At 41.6% G+C, this 20,145-nt stretch overlaps 1 protein-coding gene across 3 annotated transcripts in view; it reads right to left on the bottom strand.

Moving 5' to 3' along the window:
• Positions 1-792: 792 nt before the first annotated feature.
• LOC119953842 (myb/SANT-like DNA-binding domain-containing protein 2) overlaps positions 793-20,145 on the bottom strand; it is a 32,014-nt gene continuing 12,661 nt past the window's right edge. For 2 of the 3 annotated variants that reach the window (XM_038778400.1, XM_038778402.1), the window contains 2 exons: positions 10,827-10,887; positions 793-8,787 (listed from right to left, as the gene is read on the bottom strand). In XM_038778400.1, coding sequence (XP_038634328.1) covers positions 7,920-8,787; positions 10,827-10,887 — 929 coding nt within the window. In that variant the 3' untranslated portion in view covers positions 793-7,919. The remainder of the gene's footprint in view (positions 8,788-10,826; positions 10,888-20,145) is intronic. The other variant, XM_038778401.1, reaches the window with a different exon arrangement.

Genomic DNA, 20,145 nt, shown 5'->3' with positions numbered 1-20,145 from the left:
TTTCCTGAGGTTGAGCCTGTACTCGTTGGTTTAGAAGAATAAGAGGTGACCTTATTGAGGCATGAGTCTCAAGGAACTTGACAGGGTAGATGCTGAGATTGTTTCCTCTTGTGGGAGAGTCATGACTAGAGGGCATAATCTCAGAGTAAGGTAGAGGAGGAATTCCTTCTCTCAGAGGTTAATGGATCTGTGGAATTCTTTAGGCAGAGAGCTGTGGAGGCTGGGTCATTAAGTATGTTTAAGGCCAAGATAGAGAGTATTTTAATCAGTAAGGGAATCAAGGATTATGGGGATAAGGCGGGAAAGTAGAGTTGAGGATTATCACATCAGATTAGTCATTATCTCATCGGACAGTAGAACAGACTTGATGGGCTGAATGGCCTATGTCTTATGGTCTAAAAGCACATTACACCAAATCAAAATAAAATCAAATGGCACACAATTACAACAAAAATTCTATGTTTAAAATGGGGTAAAGGAGCAAATCCTTCTGAAAAGCTGTTGTGTTTCAGCCTCATCAATGACAGAGCCTTCAGACATTACTCCCTTTCTCTAAAATACTCCTGGGTTCCTTTGGCTGGCTGGCGCCCAGCTTTAAGTTTGCAAACCACACCACTCTGGTCATTTCTATGAGCCCTTCTCCCAGGTTCTGCTCAGCAGTGAAGCACTTCATAACATTCTGTTGTGTTGAAGATGTTATAGTAGTGTACGTTGTAATTTATTGAACCCATATAGCTTTAAAAGGTAAAATCTAAAAGGTATAATTTCCAGGTATCCACACACAAACAAGAATAAAGTCATAATGGTCTTTAATATCTAATAATTTATAGCTTAATGCTGCATCAAGAGAAGAATACAAGACATATCTCACCAAAATATCCCAAAGCCACTAGGAGTTCCCATTGAAAATAATGGAAAATCCTTAACATTCTTATGTAGGGGCAGTGAGTTTGTGAATCAGAAGATGATCGTATGTCTTTCTCACTTGGAGCCAACATTCTAATCCATATTTATTTTTAGTCACAAGCATTTGCTGGTCAGCAGAGATGCTTTTTTCTTCCTTCTTAAAGGATAAATCATTTCATAATGTATTACAATATAATCAATAACAGCAGGGATAAATACCACATAATATTTCAGTTAAGAAAAATGGGGGAAAAAACATATTCATGTTTTTCTTTGTTATCGTAATTTCCTTTCATTGTCACAATATTCAAAGTTAGGTTTTAATTCCACCACTAAATTCGGATATTTGGACATCAGTGCAACAACCAGCTGTCTGCTGATGAAACAACTTTGCACCTTGTCCTGATCTGGCCATGATAATGTTTGTATTATCTGGAGTGCGTGCATCATTGGTCAGCTACACAAGAGGAATAGCTGCCCTCTTTAAAATCAAAGCTTTAGAAAGCTTAATTACCAGAGGGCAAAGAAACATCCAAAATAAAACTTTTTGGAAAAAATCAAAACACAAAAATGTAAAAAATACAACTTTTTTGTTTAAAGTTACGTCTAACTATCTCTTCATCTTTATATGATCAACAGTGTCTAAACTAAGAACGATACAGTTCAGCCTGCCTGGTTGGTCATCGTTCAGGACAGTGGCTTGCTCTGGGGATTTTCTCCAGTGATTTGGTTTTGCTTTTCTGACTTTCATTTGGTCTTTATTTATATGGGAACTTCAGTAGTCCGATGTAACTTAGAGACTCCCACCTTAGAATGCTTGCACTATGTAAAAACATTGCACCTGGGTATGTTTCAACATAGTATGCACTCTGGCAATCCACGAGAGCAAAGGGGGCTGTACACGATAATTGTAGATCAAGGGTCCTAAGCATTAGTGCTTTAACTGGCTGATATATTATGTACAGAGCAGTCCTACGCTGTTTGTGGTGGGATTGGAATGTTTCTAGACTGTCCAAATTGTAGATTAGTGAAACTTTTCATCAGCAGTCTGTGATTAAGTGTGTGCACACTTACTAAACTGGATTTCTAAACAGAGGGATCACAGATTCAATTAATAATGTTAATTGGACAGCCTCTGAAATCAGCAGAATTAAGTTTAATATTTTCTCAAGGAATGAGAGATTGGAGATGTCTTCTGGAGTGGTTCTAAATATAAAGTTGGAAGCTTTCCCACAATGACATTGTGGGCAAGGGCACCATTAGGTACATAGCTAAACTAAACACACAAGGTTTGAGATTGGATTCCTGAGCTGCTTTTTAATAGCTAATACCCTAGGTAATAGCAGAGTCTGTAGTTGGTTTCAGTGCCCTGAATGGGACAGGGAGAGGAGGGGTGAGGGTGGGCAGAATAAAGTGAGCAAATGTTCTTGAACATTTTCCAATGATGCTATTAGTAAAACGAACACAATGATGGGAGAGATCAAAGTTGGATTCAGCTGCCATTGCTCTTTACTTGGCAGGTTCGCAAACCAAGAAAGGATGATATACCAAAGGGCTACTGCCACTCAAAGAACTCCACTCCAATACGAGGCGAGAAACTTGAAAAGGGAACTAACACTATTTTCAGCTGGATGGAATCAAATCTATGTATGAAGCTGCTTCTGAAAGGGAGATGGATCATTTTTAGTTTGGATTTGATTTGGATGCACTTTACTATTATAAGTTGTGTTTCACTTGGGATCAGCAGCAAATCAAGGATCAAATCCAATCTAATGGATTTACGTGAATGCCACATGGTAAGGTTATTTGCATAGTTTTCTGGAACGTTATCCAGGTTAACCCATTTCTCAGCTATCGCGCTTATAGCTACACATGCTGCACTGTTATGGTTGGCTTCAATTAGATAAGCTTATTTTCTTTCTTAGATTTCTTATGACAGTTTCGGAACTCTTTTTGCTGCTTTATAGAAACTCTAGTTTAGAGCAACAAAGTGGCATAAATAATTTCAAAGCTCAAACATAGTGTCTAATGAAAGTTTTAAAAAAATAAACGGAGTGCTCTGGGCTGCAGTTACCCAGGATTAGGCATCAAAATAAAACCCCAAGTTCCACCTCTCATCACCGAAGCACAGTCACACTATAGATAGCTAGCAACATATCCAGAACTTTCTCAGTCACAAAATGCGTGTGTCAGTAAGTGTTTCAGAAGCATGTCTTAAGTATTTTCAATTTCTTGTTTTTAATTTTAAAGCAGGCCAGAGTTTTGCCAAAGTACAATATTTAAAACAGTAATGTGCAGGGTTCAACCTTGAAGACTGAACGGCGTAGTGATGCTCATTTACCTGAAGCAGAGATGCTACCTCTTTAATGATTCTGCAAAAATGATTTCCCCGACTTATGGCCATTTTACCAACTGAATGACAAGTACTTCAGTTACAGAAGTTGAGAGAGACAATTCTACAAGATTGCAACAGGATCTTAAGAACGTTCATCAGTTTTCAAGATGATCTTGTTGAAATATACAAGACTGTGAAGGAGCTTGACAGGGTAGACAGTGAAAGTTTGTTTCCTCTGGAGAATCTAGAACACCAGGCACAATCACCAGGTAACAGATAAGCAGTTTAGGGCGGAGATGAGAAATTTCTTCAATCAAAGGGTTGTGAATCTTTGGAATTCTCTACCCCAGAGGGTTGTAGATGCTTCATCGTTGAGTCTCTTTAAGGCCAAGATAAATTTTTGGTCTCTCAGGAAGTCAAAGGATATGGGGAGTGCACAGGAATGTAGAACCGAGACAGAAGATCGGCTACGCTTATTGAATGGTGGAGCAGGCTCGAGGAACCACACAATCTATTCCCGCCTTTGTGTGCAAGACGAGCAGTTTGGAAATGTGACCAATACAAGAATATTCTTAACTCTTGGTGACATAAGAATATTAAGAAAGTTACTGAATGTCTAGAGCGCAAATTATTGCAACTTGCAACAACGATCTGCTCAACTCCCTGCAGTACCAGTCACACGTCAAAGAGAGTTTTTTGACCCTAACTGGCCCTGCTGCAGTATTTTCAACAGGACATTTCACAATGTGTGGGCACACACAATTAGCAGTGAAGACACCTTCCTCAGAGTAACAGAATACCAAATCTGGCCTGCAACATTAATTTCTGGTCTTGGAAATAGCGTTTCCAATTCGGGTTTGGAAATTTTAAGTGCCATACCTTTTGCTTCCATTGTAGTAAAGAGATTCCACAGAATAACACCTAGGTTAGGCCTTTAACCAACACTGTATGGTCTTGGGTCCCCACTCAATGGCTCAGATTGAGAACACATCCTGGGGAATGCTTCCAGAATATCCAACCATGTTGCTGACACAAATATATTGTAGTGCCCTTTCTACACCCAACAGGAGTAAAGTCAATATTAAAAATTAAACTTGTAATGCTCTATAATAACTCAGCAACGCATCCTATATTGGGCCTGATTCTCAGAGTGGAAAATCCATATTAAAAGCTGCAGAGTGGCTTAGTTTTAATACTAATTTCTATAGCTTCAAGACATAGTGTTTATTAAGTGCCTCGGTAAAACTTAAAACACAGTCCTGGGCAAATACAAGGGGTTAGATGATACTTTACTAAAGTATCAATGCATCAATTAATATCCCGGATTTGATGGAGAATGGTGAGCGGTGAAAAGCACCATCCCAAACACTGATGATTGCTTCCTTTAATTAACTAGTACAACCCCGCCTATCAACCTCTCCCCCTGTCAACTTTGATAGGGCTGATAGTTCTATTGATTTCCTAAAAACACTGGCATGAACTGAGATTTCTTTGGGCTCAGGTGATTAAGGGTCAATATGCTCCGAGTGACTAAATGTGCCAGGATGGAGAGGAGCTTGATGCTCCTCATTAATAATCGCTTGTCACAAGTAGGCTTCAATGAAGTTACTGTGAAAAGCCCCTAGTCGCCACATTCCGGCGCCTGTTCGGGGTGGCCAGTACGGGAAATTTAACTTAAGTGCATTGCAAATTAAAATGGCTGCACTTTGGCTATAATATGGCATTATTACTCAAAGTACCTCACAAAGTGAGTCAAGGATTGTGTAAAAGGAATGGACAAACAAATATCATGGAGCAAATACACTGCAATTGACTTCAGGTAGGAAGGGAATGAAAGATCCACTTTGGACTCCTTAAAGAGAAAGTACAGCATGGAAAACAGTATAGAAACAAATCGCTTGTTTTTTGCTTTAAATAATCCAAATTTTAGTTGCTCCCATGCTTAAACGTGCACCCAAAAACTTCAATATCACTGACACACCAGTCCAAACCAAAAATACTTTTGATTTTTGCTATGGCCCCACTTCTCTCCCTCCTCTTTTGAAGGGATCAACTCGAAGCAGAGTTTGCATTGTTGATAAACCTCGTTATCCCACCCAAGTAACCATTCTTCTTGTAATCCCAGGCAGTAAGCGACAGAAAGTTATTTGACCAAATTAGGAGTGATAGACAGGAATAAGATGGATGCATCATAATCTAACTGAGCCAGTAATTGCAGCACATTCAATGATATGTGCTATCAACTGTCAATGAGGACAAGACTGATACTAACATCATATTTGCTGCTGAAAAGTAACAGGAAACCCGATGGACTTTTTCCTTCAGTCGGTATAGAGTCTAGCCATAATGCATCTACCATCTCCCTATTTAATCTGCATAGGCTGGGAAACAAATCCTTTCTCGTTCTGCTCCAGTTTCCAGAAGAGTAATCAACTGGTAAAACCTGTACTCTGATTTCACCTTAAAAATGGCAGACTAGTAAAGATGAAAGCACATTATTTTTTAACCGTGGGAAGTCAAAGGCTCTGGCTGCTGCAGTTCCACCTATCTGCTGATAACAAACTGCAAGGTGAATATTGTTGACAGGACTTCTCTTTTATTGGATCTGCTTTTTAAAGTTAACATTTTTTCTTTCCAATTGAGGCTCATCTCTGTTATGATCCAGTAAACAGTATGCTTCTGAATTTAAGGTACTATAGTGCTATCTGTTGAATGACCAATTTGAAGCCTCCCACAGGATTTTACAAGAAAGATATTGATTTCCAAAGTTGGGGGACAATATATTTGACAAGCCAGAGTTAGATTCTGCGGTACTTTTGGGAGCAGTGCTTCTCTAGTAAAACTATGGTCCGAAGGGAATCTAGTGTGATGGCTGTGGGTCTATTTTCTTATTCAGTCATTTGGAAAACTTTCCTCATTGTATCTCAAACTTTGAAACCACCACAAAAGATAAAACCTAATGCAGGCACTAAATGTTGAAGGAGGAATAATGAAAATGATTAGAATATAGAATGGATTCCACTGGATACAGTTTGCATAGGGAAAACCTTGGCAGTTAACTTGTACTGTAATCTACACTGATTAAAAGGTGCTCCCCACGTAACTCAACAGATAATGAATCACAGAAGGTTTAATCCATGGTGCACAGCAACACACAAAGCCCTAGTCCCCAAAATCTCAGTCGCACATGTACAGTGGGTGCAATGCACCTAAACTGGGTTACACTGTTGTGCAAAGCCACAAATGCACAGTCAGAGCAGTGGGTTGTTAAGATTTAACTAGTCACAAAGGACCGCTTTGGCCGTAGGCGCAAAGCTGTTTGCTCCTAACACAGTACCTTAATTTTAATCGTCAATTGATAGCACTCATTTTGCAATGAAAAGAAAACTGTAACAAGTAGATGAGATCCGTTTAGGGTTGTTTTAGAAGAAGAAAATTACTTCAAGATACAAATCATTCTGGGAAGCTTTGCTTTGAATCCCATTCCCGGACGTTACTTACACTCGTGTATAAAGTTAATAGATTGTATCAGAGATCTGTTCATGTAGAAGTGCACTATTCATTTTAAAAGCTCCATGTAGAAATGGCCAGTGGAGGACATCTAGTTACTTTAGTCACTGCCATCATTATATTTAGGAAGCCCAATAGAATAGTTTGCACCAAGGTTCTCCTCATTAAGGATTCTGATGTCTTCCTGGCTCTACTCCTTCACACATATTTACTTCCAGCCATCTAATTTCACTGCATTTTCCACACAATTGTTTAGCACATGCTGGAATTAAACTCTGGGATAGTTTCAAGGCACTGTGCACATCATTAAAAGTGCCAGGACAATCACAGCTGTGCATGTTGGCGCTGGGACATGATCCAACACAAAATGAGGTTCATGGAACTGTGTTTCTGATAACGGGAAGGTTATAAATAGATTGCCATAGGAGGTTTGATTTGACTCGTTGGCCTCTCAAGGCTACTTCCGAGCAACCACCCGAACAACACGGAAGCATCCACTCAGACCATCGGGTCTTTGCTAACTTCGGTCGATAAGTCATGCATGCAGCAGATTGAGGCCCCATTTCAATTTCTGCTTTCCCACCCTCTTTTCTTTCCCCACTTCCAATCGAAATGCACATTTGCTACTCGGCTTATCAGTTCGTAACCTGATGAAGTCACCACAGGAGTGGCAGGTGGATTTTGAAGTGCTGGGCAGCACTAAGACCACATGCTTCTCAATATACTACCAGACCAGTGTGACAGGTAGGTGCTCTCACAGCTTGCATTCATGTCCTAGATGGTAAACTGGTAGGTGATAGGATTGTACAGTGCAACGTACATTAATAGGGCTGTAACCAAGACATTAGACCGTTAAAGCCGTTAAGGTACCAAGGCTCCACCATTCACTTTCTAGAGTCAAACCTTTCTTCCATAGAACCCGAGTAACTGCAAACTATTTCCTCCATGATTTCAGCTCCTGCCTTTTGCTTCCAAATCAATTCCACTTGCAGTCTTGAACCTTCAATTTTGTTCCACCCAATCCCCTTCTTCAGCCACTACAGCATCAAAATCCTTAGTACAGTGTGGGAAGCTCCAAAATCAAAACCCTGACATTATTACAGCTCTAAATGTGACCAGGCAGAACTCTTTGCACATCACAATTGAATACGTGCGCTACTGTTGAGATTTACTTTGTGAATCGTAAAGAATACCCCATGGCTTTTTCCAAACACTCAAGCACGCAGCCGGCAGAGAGAGACTCCTTTTCTACTTCTATAAATTTGATGTAAATAGATCTGGAGATGGCTCCCGCCCGACAGTTTTCAGAGAGGAAGCTATTGATGGTACATGTCTCTATGCTCAGCATCTTGACAGGTGGTTGAAAGTGTTGCAGTATACACTGGCGAATGGTTGTCTCCTCCGCTATGCCCAAGTAACAGTAGCGGATTTTTGACTTCATCTCACCGCAGTCGACAAGTTCATTCTCCAAGAGAGACGGTCCTGCGGTGGCGCCACCAGAATCCCGCCGCAGAGAGACCCTTGGGAGCACCCGTATCCCATAATCTCGCCGCGGGGAGAAAACCTCACCCTCTGTTTCCTCACAGCCAATCACGTAGAGACCATTGGTGTCCGGGATCCCGCCCGGAAGCAAATACTGTATAGCGTTGTCGCCAGCCGCTCGGGAAAGTGCGATGGGTATCCATTCGAAAGCAAAGTGCAGCTCGAGACAGCGCGCCTCGCTTTTAGTGATCTCAAAAAGCTTGTAATAGACTTTCTTCCAGTTCATCTTTTGACGCTTCATGGCTATGACTTTGCCCTCTGGCTTATCCGGATTTAAATATTCTTTCAGTCTCTTTCCAACCAGCGCCTGGGAGCTGATTTCTGCGTAATGGTACCGGATGTCCTCGACCCACCTCGTATTGTAACCAATGGCGAAAATTCCGAGTTTATTTGTGAAGTGTGCATTGTTGAGGTCGTCATAACTTTGGATCTCCTGCCATCTTGGCTGGACAGCATCTAACAATGCCGTGAGGGCCTGCAGAATCTCCGGCTTCCTTGAAAGGATGAAACAATAAACAAGTGAGGAAAGAAAAAGAACAGTGCACAGTTTATAATACTTACACAGAATCACAGGAGGCGACTCAGCCCATAGTGCCTGATCTTTAAAATAACTATCCAATTAGTTCCACTCCACAGTTCTTTATTTCACCTGTAGCCCCACAAATTTCCTTTTTGAGTATTATTGATACCCTAAAGGGGTCATCTTCATCACCCTTTTTTAGACTAGTCATTCCAGATCATAATAGTTGGCTACGATTTTAAAAATACTCAACATCTACCTCTTTTTTTGTTGAGAATGAACTTAAACCCGTGTCTTCTGGTTGACTGACCTGAATCGGGCACAAATTGAATCGATCCAACAGAAATTATTTCAGAGGTTTTATAGATGAGGTTTGGCCAATAGGTTGCACTTTGGATACCCCAAACTAGCAGGATTGGCAGTTTAGTAATGGATCTAAAAACGGCTTCACTTTTAACACCCAGTGCTTTCCCTGATCTTCTCGTCATCAAATTCAGACAAGTAAATATTTCCATAACTCAGGTTAATTTGAGTCAATGTCAACTTGCTGTTTTAAATACAGTTTCAGCCCTGTACAGCCGTAAAATTGGATGGTTCACACGAGACACAGAATGAGAGACAAGGTCGGTGGAGTTGTGGATAGTGCTGAAGGATGTTATAGGATACAGAGGGACATAGATAAGCTGCAGAGCTGGGCTGAGAGGTGGCAGATGGAGTTTAATGCGGAAAAGTGAGAGGTGGTTCACTTTGGAAGGAGTAACAGGAATGCAGAGTACTGGGCTAATGGCAAGATTCTTGGTAGTGTAGATGAACAGAGAGATCTCGGCATCCAGGTACATAAATCCCTGAAAGTTGCCACCCAGGTTAATAGGGCTGTTAAGAAGGCATATGGTGTGCTAGCCTTTATAAGCAGGGGGATTGAGTTTCGGAACCACAAGGTCATGCTGCAGCTGTACATAACTCTGGTGTGGCCACACCTGGAGTACTGCGTGCAGTTCTGGTCACCACATTATAGGAAGGATGTGGAAGCTTTGGAAAGGGTTCAGAGGAGATTTACTAGGATGTTGCCTGGTATGGAGGGAAGGTCTTACGAGGAAAGGCTCAGGGAATTGAGGTTGTTTTCGTTAGAGAGGAGAAGGCTGAGAGGTGACTTAATAGAGTCATATAAGATAGTCAGAGGGTTAGATAGGGTGGACAGTGAGAGTCTTTTTCCTCGGATGGTGATGGCCAACACGAGGGGACATAGCTTTAAATTGAGGGGTGGTAGATATAGGACAGATGTCAGAGGCAGTTTCTTTACTCAGAGAGTAGTAGGGGTGTGGAACGCCCTGCCTGCAACAGTAGTAGACTCGCCAACTTTAAGGGCATTTAAGTGGTCACTGGATAGACATATGGATGAAAATGGAATAGTGTAGGTCAGATAGGCTTCAGATGGTTTCACAGGTCGGCGCAACATCGAGGGCCGAAGGGCCCGTACTGCGCTGTAGTGTTCTATGTTCTAACTGAAAAACACAAGAGATTGACCACTGCACTTGCTTTGCTGCCATCCCAAATATCTCTCCTTCAGTCCGGAAGTTACATCACAGAACTAGGACTGTGCTTAATGCAACGCATGTTTAATTAACGAAGCATCTTCAAATGAATGCTCCTCATTTTAATCAAGGTCCTTTTAACACTGGAACCTAGTGTTGGGAAGACATAGCAATCTTTGCTATTCCACGGGCACCAGTGGTCCTTTGGGAACTAGACTGACCGCACAAATTCCACAGGCAATCATCGTAGAGTTCAAAACCTTGCTAATGTTACTCACTCTCTAGCTCAGCATCACCAAAGACAGCAGAAACACCCTTGCAACACAGACCAAGAATTGAACAGGTATTTTATATCAAATAGACCATTTACAGAACATTGAAATAAATTTTGCATTCTTGCATGGGTTGTGCGCTTTCAAATCCTCAGTAGTGTCCAGTGACCTCAAGAGTTTTAACATCAAAATTGTACTGAATGACTTACTGCATGTTTTCTGTAGAATTGTGCCTTGCTGCTGGCTTCTTCTTCACAAAATTCATTTCTTCTGGGGAAAAAAGAGAAACAGCAATTAAAAATATGTATTTGACAACTTTAGTTTGACAAGAGGAATGTAACTGTAGTACACATGTGCAGCAACCCGTGTTTTCTATGGTATCTACTGTATTTATTTGTGCTGTAATTCTGAAGGAAATACGACACATAAACCAACATACTTCAAAGTATAGCAACATGCTTGTGTGATTCTCTTGATTAATTCCCAAATTCTTTGCAATTCCAAAAACAAACTGCACCGTGTTTTGCAGCTCAAAATGCTATCCAGACAACCTCACTTTCAAACCTGTAACTGTGCTGCCAATTGGCTGTTTCTCATAGATCAAGCAGACATGGTACCCCTGTACAGAAATTTCACACTCATCCTTAATTCTCCCACCATTGCGAAGATTTCAATCACATTCAAGGATACGTTTACGAGATCATAAGTGTGAGTTAGGAGTCAGAACAAAAGACAACAAAGAATTGTGTGAAGCCTTGCCGTGCACAAGTCTCTCTCTGCTGAAATAAGTTTCTGATTCAACACCTGCAGACCCACAAAAATAGAACACAGGAACTATTATTTAAGTGAGCAGGATGCTAAAGTTGGAATGTAGAGATTTAAATAAGATATATTGTAAACCAAAAATTGAGGTATCACACAACTCCATCATTGTTCCAATAAATTCTTTCATTAGTGCAGCATACAAAATATGTAGTGACAATAAATTTACCAATTTAGGAATAGAAGACTTGAAAATAACTATCTAGTCACAAGGACATAACCCAGAAAACACGTCCCATGCAACATGCAGCAATGCCTCATTAACAAGGTGTTCCAATACTCTCGCCTTCTGATTTCAAATTATTTCAATTTTGTTATGCTAGCTTAAGACAACCCATTTTAATGGCTAACTCTAAAGGTAACACAATAATGAGCTGGAATGCAGCTAACTCTACATTGTAGTAATGCCACCTGATGTCCACCAGTGTTATTACAAACCAGTCAAGGCAAAACAGCAAAAATGTGTCAGCAGTTCAAGTAGAAAAGAGATGCACATTGATTTTCAGCACAAGATAAAGCCACTCAACTCCAACCCATGTAACCTTATTGGACAACTTGCAAAGGAAGAGCAGGAAGCACTTGTCAGTTTATATATACTCAGGAACAAATAGGCAGTTCTACATTATATTCAATAGCAATACAGAACTGATATTGCACGGCTTATTTAGTTGGACTCAGCTCGATCATGGCTCTCTTCTGCCTCCCCACTCTTGCCCAAGAAGTTGGACTTTGACATGAAGGACTCATCGGGCAGTCTGTTAAAAACATAATTGGAGGCCTAGAGGAGCTCTAGACAGCTTGAAAGTCAAACAGGTTACAGGCAGATAAAGGAGCAACCTTCTCTAGAGACAGAGGCTCTTTAACAAGGGCCCGGGCACCAAGAATGACAACTTGAAGGTCAGGAAGACTCCCTGAATCCCCAATGTTTTCTATTATATGCCCATATATATATATATATATGGAAAACTATAACATAATTAGAAGTGAGCCAGAAAGTGAGCAGCTTGATTTAGACTCACTAGACTGGTCAGTTGTCAGCAAAATCTTAGCCTGAGGAATTTAGACTTAACTAATCAAGCCAGTTACCAGACAGGTACAAGCAGAGGAGATTTGATTTATAACTTTTTGACCTCAGATGACTCCAGAACCCAAGATACCAATATTTTGCTCTGCTAACTACTTTGTTTAAGTCTACTCTGCCTTAAAAGCACACAACAATTTTGCAAATTGAAGATTTAATTAATTAAATGGGATGTGACCTCCACTGGCAAGACCAATATTTGTTGCCCATCCTATGTTTAACCAATTTATTGAGTTATTTGAAAGTAACATGCGCTGTGGACCAAGGTGCAGGTACTATACTTACATTTCCAGGAGACATTTGATATGGTGCCACATTAAAGGTTACTGCAGAAAATAAAAGCTCATGGTGCAAGGGGTAACATATTACCCTTGATTGAAGATTGGCTAGGTATCAGGAACTAAGAGAATAGGTACAAGCAGATCATTTTCTGGTTGGCAAGATGGTGTGCTACAGGGGTGAGTGCTGGACCTCAATGTTTTACAATTTATATAAATGACTTGGATGAAGGAACCAAAGGTTCTCGCCTTCTGAATATATAAATGGTGGACAGATTTGCTGATGATATAGCAATAGGTAGGAAAGTAGGTTGTGAAGATGTCATAAGGAGGCGACAAAGGTATAGAGAGGTTAACTGAGCAGGCAGAAATCTGGTAAATGGAGAATAATATGGGAAAATGGGAAATTGTCCATTTTGCAGGAAAATACAAAAGCATATTATCTAAATGGTGAGAGACTGCAGAGCTCTGAGATGCAGAGGGATCTAGTGCAGAAATTGCAAAACGTTAGTATGCAGGTACAGCAAATAATTAGGAAAACTAATAGAATGTTATTAGAACATAGAACATACAGTGCAGAAGGAAGCCATTCGGCCCATCGAGTCTGCACCAACCCATTTAAGCCCTCACTTCCACCCTATTTCAATAACGCCTCCTAACTTTTTTGGTCACTAAGGGCAATTTATCATGGCCAATCCACCTAACCTGCACGTCTTTGGACTGTGGGCGGAAATCGGAGCACGCGGAGGAAACCCACGCAGACACGGGGAGACCATGCAGACTCCTCGGTGACCCAGCGGGGAAACGAACCTTGGACCCTGGCGCTGTGAAGCCACAGTACTATCCACTTGTGCTACCGTGCTGCCCACGGTATTGTTTCTTGCGAGGAGAATTGAATACAAAAGTAGGAAAGTTATGCTTCAGTATTAGAGGGCACTGATGAGACCACATCTGGAGTGCTGTGTGCAGTATTGGGTCTCCTCATTTAAGGATGAATGTAAATATATTGGCATCAGTTCAGTGAAGGTTTACCCGACGAATACCTGGAATGGGCAGTTATCTTACAAGGAAAGGCTGGATGAATGACATGGGGGGATGGTTAGAGTTTCTCTTGTAGGAGATGGGGGAAAATGATGGCATTGTAGTAACATTACTGGACTAATAATGCAGAGCGCCAGGCTAATGGTCTGGGAAAATGGGTTCAAATCTCACCATAGCACCTGGCGGAATTTAAATTCAATTATTTAAGAAAAAATTCTGGAATTGAAAGCTTGCCTCAGTAATGGTGACCATGAACTATCATTGATTGTCGTAAAGCCCATCTGATTCACTAACATCCTCTAAGGATGCAATTCCAGACCCACAGCAACATGAATCTCAACTGCCCTCTGCAATGGCCTAGCAAGCCACTCGGTTTACGGGCAATTAGGGTTGGGCAACAAATGCTGACCTTGCCAGTGACCTTACTCACACTCCATCTGATATTATGTTGGAGGGAAGGTCAATAATATAGCAGCTGAAGATTGTTGGGTCTAGGATACAGAATCCATAGAATCCCAACAGTGCCAAAGGAGGCCATTTGGCCCATCGGGCCATCACTGACCCTGAAAGGACCACCCCACCAAGGCCCACTCTCCCACCCTATCCCTGTAACCCCACTTAACCTGCACATCTCAGTCACTAAAGGACAATTTGGCATGGCTAATCCACCTAACCTGTGCATCGTTGGATCATGGGAGAAAATCCGAATACCCAGAGGAAACACACAGAGACACGGAGAGAATGTGCAAACTCCACAGAACTATCATTGGTCGGATTCGAACCCAGGTCCCTGGCAATGAGATAACAGTGCTAACAACTGTGCCAGCCTGACACCCCTGATACCCATCGGAATCCGTGCAAATGTCCTGGAGCAGAGATCATAGAATCCCTACAGTGTAGCAGGAGGCCATTCGGCCCATCGAGTGTACACCGACCATCTGAAAGAGCCTTCTAACTAGGCCCACTCCCCTACCCTATCCCAGAACCCCACCTAACCTTTGGACACTACAGACAATTTAGCATGACCACTCCACCTACCCAGCACATCTTTGGACTGTGGGAGGAAACTGGAGCACCCGAAGGAAACCCACTCAGACATAGGGAGAACGAACAAACTCCACACAGACAGTCATCCGAAGCGAGAATTGAACATGGGTCTCAGACGCTGTGAGGCAGCAATGCTAACCACTGGCACCGTGATTGGCATCCAACAAGCACACCATTTTCATTTGTGCTAATATGACTCCAACCAGTGAAGAGTTTCCCTCCTCCTCCCGCCCCAATTTCCATTCATCAATTTTGCTCGGGCACCTTGCTGCCATACTTGGTGGAAAGCCACTTTGATGTCAAAGGCAGCCACTCTCACCTCTGAAATTCAGCTCTTTAATCCACTGACTGGTCAGAAGCTGGAAATTCCACACAAAGTAACTCACCTCCTGACTCCCCAAAAGCCTGTCCACCATCTACAAGACGCAACAGGCGCCGGCATGTGGCGACGAGGGGCTTTTCACAGTAACTTCATTTGAAGCCTACTTGTGACAATAAGCGATTTTCGTTTCAAGTTAGGAGTTTGTCCGAATACCCCTACCTACCTGGATGAATACAGCTCCACGGTTCAAGCAGCTTAACATGATCGAGAACAAATCAGCTAGCTTGACTGGCATCCGTTCCACCAATTTAAACATTAATTCCCTCCACCACCACACAATGGCAGCAGTGCGTACTGACTGCATGATGCATTGGATTAACTTGCGAAGTCTCCAGAGACAGCATCTTTCCAGCCAGCAACCTCCGCTACCAGAATAACAAGGCAGATGCATGAGAACACCACCAACTACTGGTTAGGGCGGCAATGTGGGTAACACTGTGCCTCACAGCACCAGGGACCCTGGTTCAATTCCATCTTGGCTGATTGTGTGGAGTTTGCAGTCTCCCCATGTCTGCGTGGGTTTCCTCTGGGTGCTCCGGTTCCCTCCCACAGTCCACAGTCCAAAAATGTGCGGATTAGGTGGATTGGCCCTCAATGTCAGGAAAATGCAATTTAGGCAGGATGCAGACTCAATGGGCTGAATGGCCTCCTTCTGCACTGAAAGGATTCTATAATTCCACTCCTAGCCACACATCAACCTGAACAGCAACTATATTGCTGTTCCTTAACTATTGCTGGGTCAAATTCCTGGAATCCCCGCCCATCCAACAGAATGTACTCTCACCTCTGGAAATCAGTTCTTTCATCCATTACTTGCTCAGAAATTGGGAATGCCGTGACCAGTAACTCACCCAAACTGTGGGCTGCAGTGGTCCAAGAAGGTCGCTCACCACCACCATGTCAAGTGCAATTAGGGATAGGCAACAAATGCTGGCCTTGCCAACAATGCCTAATCCCAAGAACGAAGATTTTAAAAAGTACTCCCCCAGTACTATACTTAAATGGCAGTTTAAAATATATGCTCAAGTCATGTCCTTTATAACTCAATGTAAGTTTTTTCTTCAATATGGTATGTGAATAATGTCTTAGTGGTGCAGTACCATGTGTGCTTCTGAGATTGGGACTAAAGCATTTGCTTGAGGTATAATGTAAGTTTTGCACTGTACTTAAGCTATACCCAATCAGGCTGTACTTCAGTGGCACCACTTCACTGAAATGGGAAGTGTACCACTTGTCCGAGCATTCACCTCAATGAGACAAAACAGCTGTGAATGGTCGACGGATGAGAAAATAATGGGTTATTGTGTAACAAGACTACTCCTTGATCTACTATGCAGCAGCTCACTCCTACAAATCCTGAATACAGCAAGTAACTCATTTTAGCAGGCCCCTGCAGCAATGGCATATTATAAAAAGCAAATAAGAGTTACATTGAGGGAAGATTTGTTAGAAGTGCACAGAATTATGGCAGGTTTAGATAAGGTAAACAAAGAGAAGCTGTTCCTAGTAGTTGGTGGTACAACAACAAAGGGACACAGGTATAAGGTTTTACACAAGAAATGCAAGGGGAATGTGAGGAGGAACCTTTTGACCAAGCGAGTGGTAATGATCTGGAGCTCACTGCCCTTGAGGGTGGCGGAAGTGGGGACGGTCAAAAGAGAATTGGATAGCACTTGAGATAAATAATCTTGCAGGGCTAGAGGATAGAACTGGGGAATGGGACTGACTGGATTGCTTTATGGACTGAGTAGCCTCCTTGTGTCTTAATAACTCTGTCTCTTTGCCTTGGTCTACATGGCTGCCTGCTTTTTACAATTCCAGTCAGTTAGGTGCATTAGAGACAGAGGCACAGGAGCTAGGGGCCTATATTCTCCTCTTACTGGAAGTAATGTGAACATTTTGCGAGTCATATCATTGGGCTAATCTTTTCTGAAAAAAAGACTTGCATTTACAGAGCACCATTCATAACTTCAGGACATCCCAAAGTACTTCACAACCAGTTAAATGTTTTTCAAGTGTAGTAACTGCTGCAATGTAGGAAATGCAGCCATCATTTTGTGCATAACAGGGTACTATAAACAGCAATGTGATAATAATCAAATAAACTGTTGTTTAGCTATGCTATTTGAGGGATAAATATTACCAGGACATTGTTCTTCTCCACTTTTTTGAAATAGTTCCACAGGATCGTTGACGAATACTTGATAGGACAAGCAGGGCCTCGGTTTAAAATATCAGCCGAAAGGTTAAAGTGGCACTCTGACTCCATCAATAAAATCAAAACAGATTGTCCCCAATGTTGACAAATCACTGTTTTCAGACTTTCATCCTCCCAAAGTCGCAGTGTCTCTTTAAGAGTCATTTAAATAAGCTGCATTGCGTGTGTGAGAGAGACAGAGAGACGAGAAAAACAGATGTGTATGTGTTCCAACATACTGCAGGAAAAAGGAAGTGTATTCACTTGAATGGTCACGTAATTCATAATATAAAGGGAAATATCCGTGGCATTACTCGTTATTCTCCGGCTTTACCCTTGTGCTTTCTTAAACATTGCTGGCGGTATCAGAGAGTCGGGACCAGAGACTGTGTGTAAATTTCCTCCTCAGGTCCACCACTAATGGGAAACATAAAGCAGTCCTCAAGGAGAGACTTAACACAAAATGGCTGCTCCCAGTCAGAAAACAAATAGCAGTTCAAATAGAAGACTGATAGTGCAGTTATGCGCTGCTTGATTCGGGCCAAAATGGCTGAGATCCAATAAAGGGTATAATAGTCTAACTTTACACCTGCAATCCAGAGCAAAACTAAACTGCTTCACAAGGATCTGGGCACACTCAAAATCAAGGACGGAGGCAGTAAATTTCAAACTGTACACATTCCTTCCAAATGCTGCTCTCTCCCTGCGGAAATCATACATTCCTGCGGGAGGGGATGGCTGTCTGGGCTTAATCCCTCCTCCTTGTCCATAAAAAAATGTTGATTTTTAAAAAAATTACAAAACACACATTTGATTTAATATTAAATCACTTCCAGCAGTTGATACACTTTTAATCTATTTTATTTTATACTTACACTTTTAATCTATTTTATTTTATACTTATGAGAGGTTGTTCACAATATCTTGGATTCGAGATGTTCAAAAATCGACAGGCACATAGAATACTTGGGCTACCTATATTAAATCTTTATGCATATATCCTTGAGTAGATAAGTAATGCTGGCCTTTGTGCTTGATTTCACCAAGTCAATCTCACAACATTTCTATACTTCATCATGAGGCTATAAAGTAAAAATCTCCTCCTACCCTTGCACTGGAGACAAATTGTACCTGCTGCATTGGAGACAAATTGCAACATTTACTGTTTAGTAAAACAAATTGAATTTTGTCCTTCTTTAAGCAGTACAAATGAATTTCACCTAAATTCCACAACAGGTATCAAGCAGAACAAACTGTTAAAATAATGGGAGATACTGGAGCAGAGGAACCAGAGGGGTCCATACACAGGGTGGCAGGACAAGTTAAAAATAGGTTTAAAAAGGCATAGATTCCTCTTCTTTATTAACAGAGGTGCAAAGTACAAGAGCAAGGAAGTTGTGCTGAAACTTTACAAATTACCGCAGCCCTGGTTGAAGTACTATGTATGATTTTGGGTACCATATTGTAGGAGGGATTTCAAGACCTTTGAACGGTTGCAAAAGAGATTTACTAGAATGGAATCATGTATGTAGAAATTTAATTACATGGAGACCTATGCTCACTGACTTATATTGGTCCCCAGCCTGGCGATACCTCAGCTGCAATAGTCTCATCCTTGTTTTCAAATCTCTTCAATGCCTGCCCCATCTGATTTCTGTACAATTCAGATTTGTGCACGCCTCCAATTCTGGCCTCTTGAGTTTTCCCGATTTTATTTGCTCCACCATTGGTGTCTTTGGCTCCAGCTGTCTAGGCCCTCAGGTCCAAAAATCCCTCAACCTCTCTGCCTCGTTTTTCCCTTTTGATACCCTCATTTAAAAGTTCCGCTTTACCCAAGCTTTTGGTCATCTATCCTAATACCTCCTTATCTGGCAGCATAAAATTTCAAACTGTTTTCAATGGCAGAAAGGAAGGTAACACGCAAAGGAATTGGGCGGTGAGATGAGGAGAAATTTGTTCATGCAGCAAGTCATAATCAGGATTGCACTCCCTGAAAGAATGGGTGGAAGCAGATTCAGGGACTTAAGTCAGTAAAACCGGCTATCTAGATGAATGCACTTCAGGGGCTTCTCCTTTTACGTTACTGCAGACATTTATAACATTCCAAAAAAGCTACCAGTGTGTAATTTCCACTTATATTACATGATTTATATCATGTAAAACAGGGATGCAATTGATCACTGGTGGGATTCACTTAGATACATGTCCATGTCAGGCAACAACTTTGTCGTGACTTCAATATAGTAAAAAGTCTCACGGTGCTTTTCAAAGGTGTAATCAACAAAAAAGGAATCAAGGAGACATTAAGGTGAGTAACCAAAACGTGGTCAAAAAAGATAGGTTAATTCAAAAGGAGGAAGGACAGGTAAAGCCAACGTCTTGCCTGTAACCATTAATATTTTGAAATTAAACCAGGTAGATGCTAATCCCAGGTATAGTAATAAAACTGATGGTTCCTCCAATACTTAATGGCAAATGCAATTTGCATTGTGGAACTGAGGCATATAGAAAAGAAAGATCCCAGTTCACATCCATACCTTGTTCAGTTAATCTCTGCTAGGATGGCAGTAAGGGCAGAATACACAACCAGGAATCTTGCTTTCTGTGCTGGAAAATCCATGTGTCTAAACGAAATGTGCTAGATTTCCTCACAGTTCAATAGCTGCTGGCTGACACCAAA

This window comes from Scyliorhinus canicula, chromosome 19, assembly GCF_902713615.1.
Source record: "Scyliorhinus canicula chromosome 19, sScyCan1.1, whole genome shotgun sequence".
NCBI lineage: Eukaryota > Metazoa > Chordata > Chondrichthyes > Carcharhiniformes > Scyliorhinidae > Scyliorhinus > Scyliorhinus canicula.
Note: the sequence above shows the minus strand (reverse complement) of the source record. Positions and strands in the feature narration are given on the sequence as shown.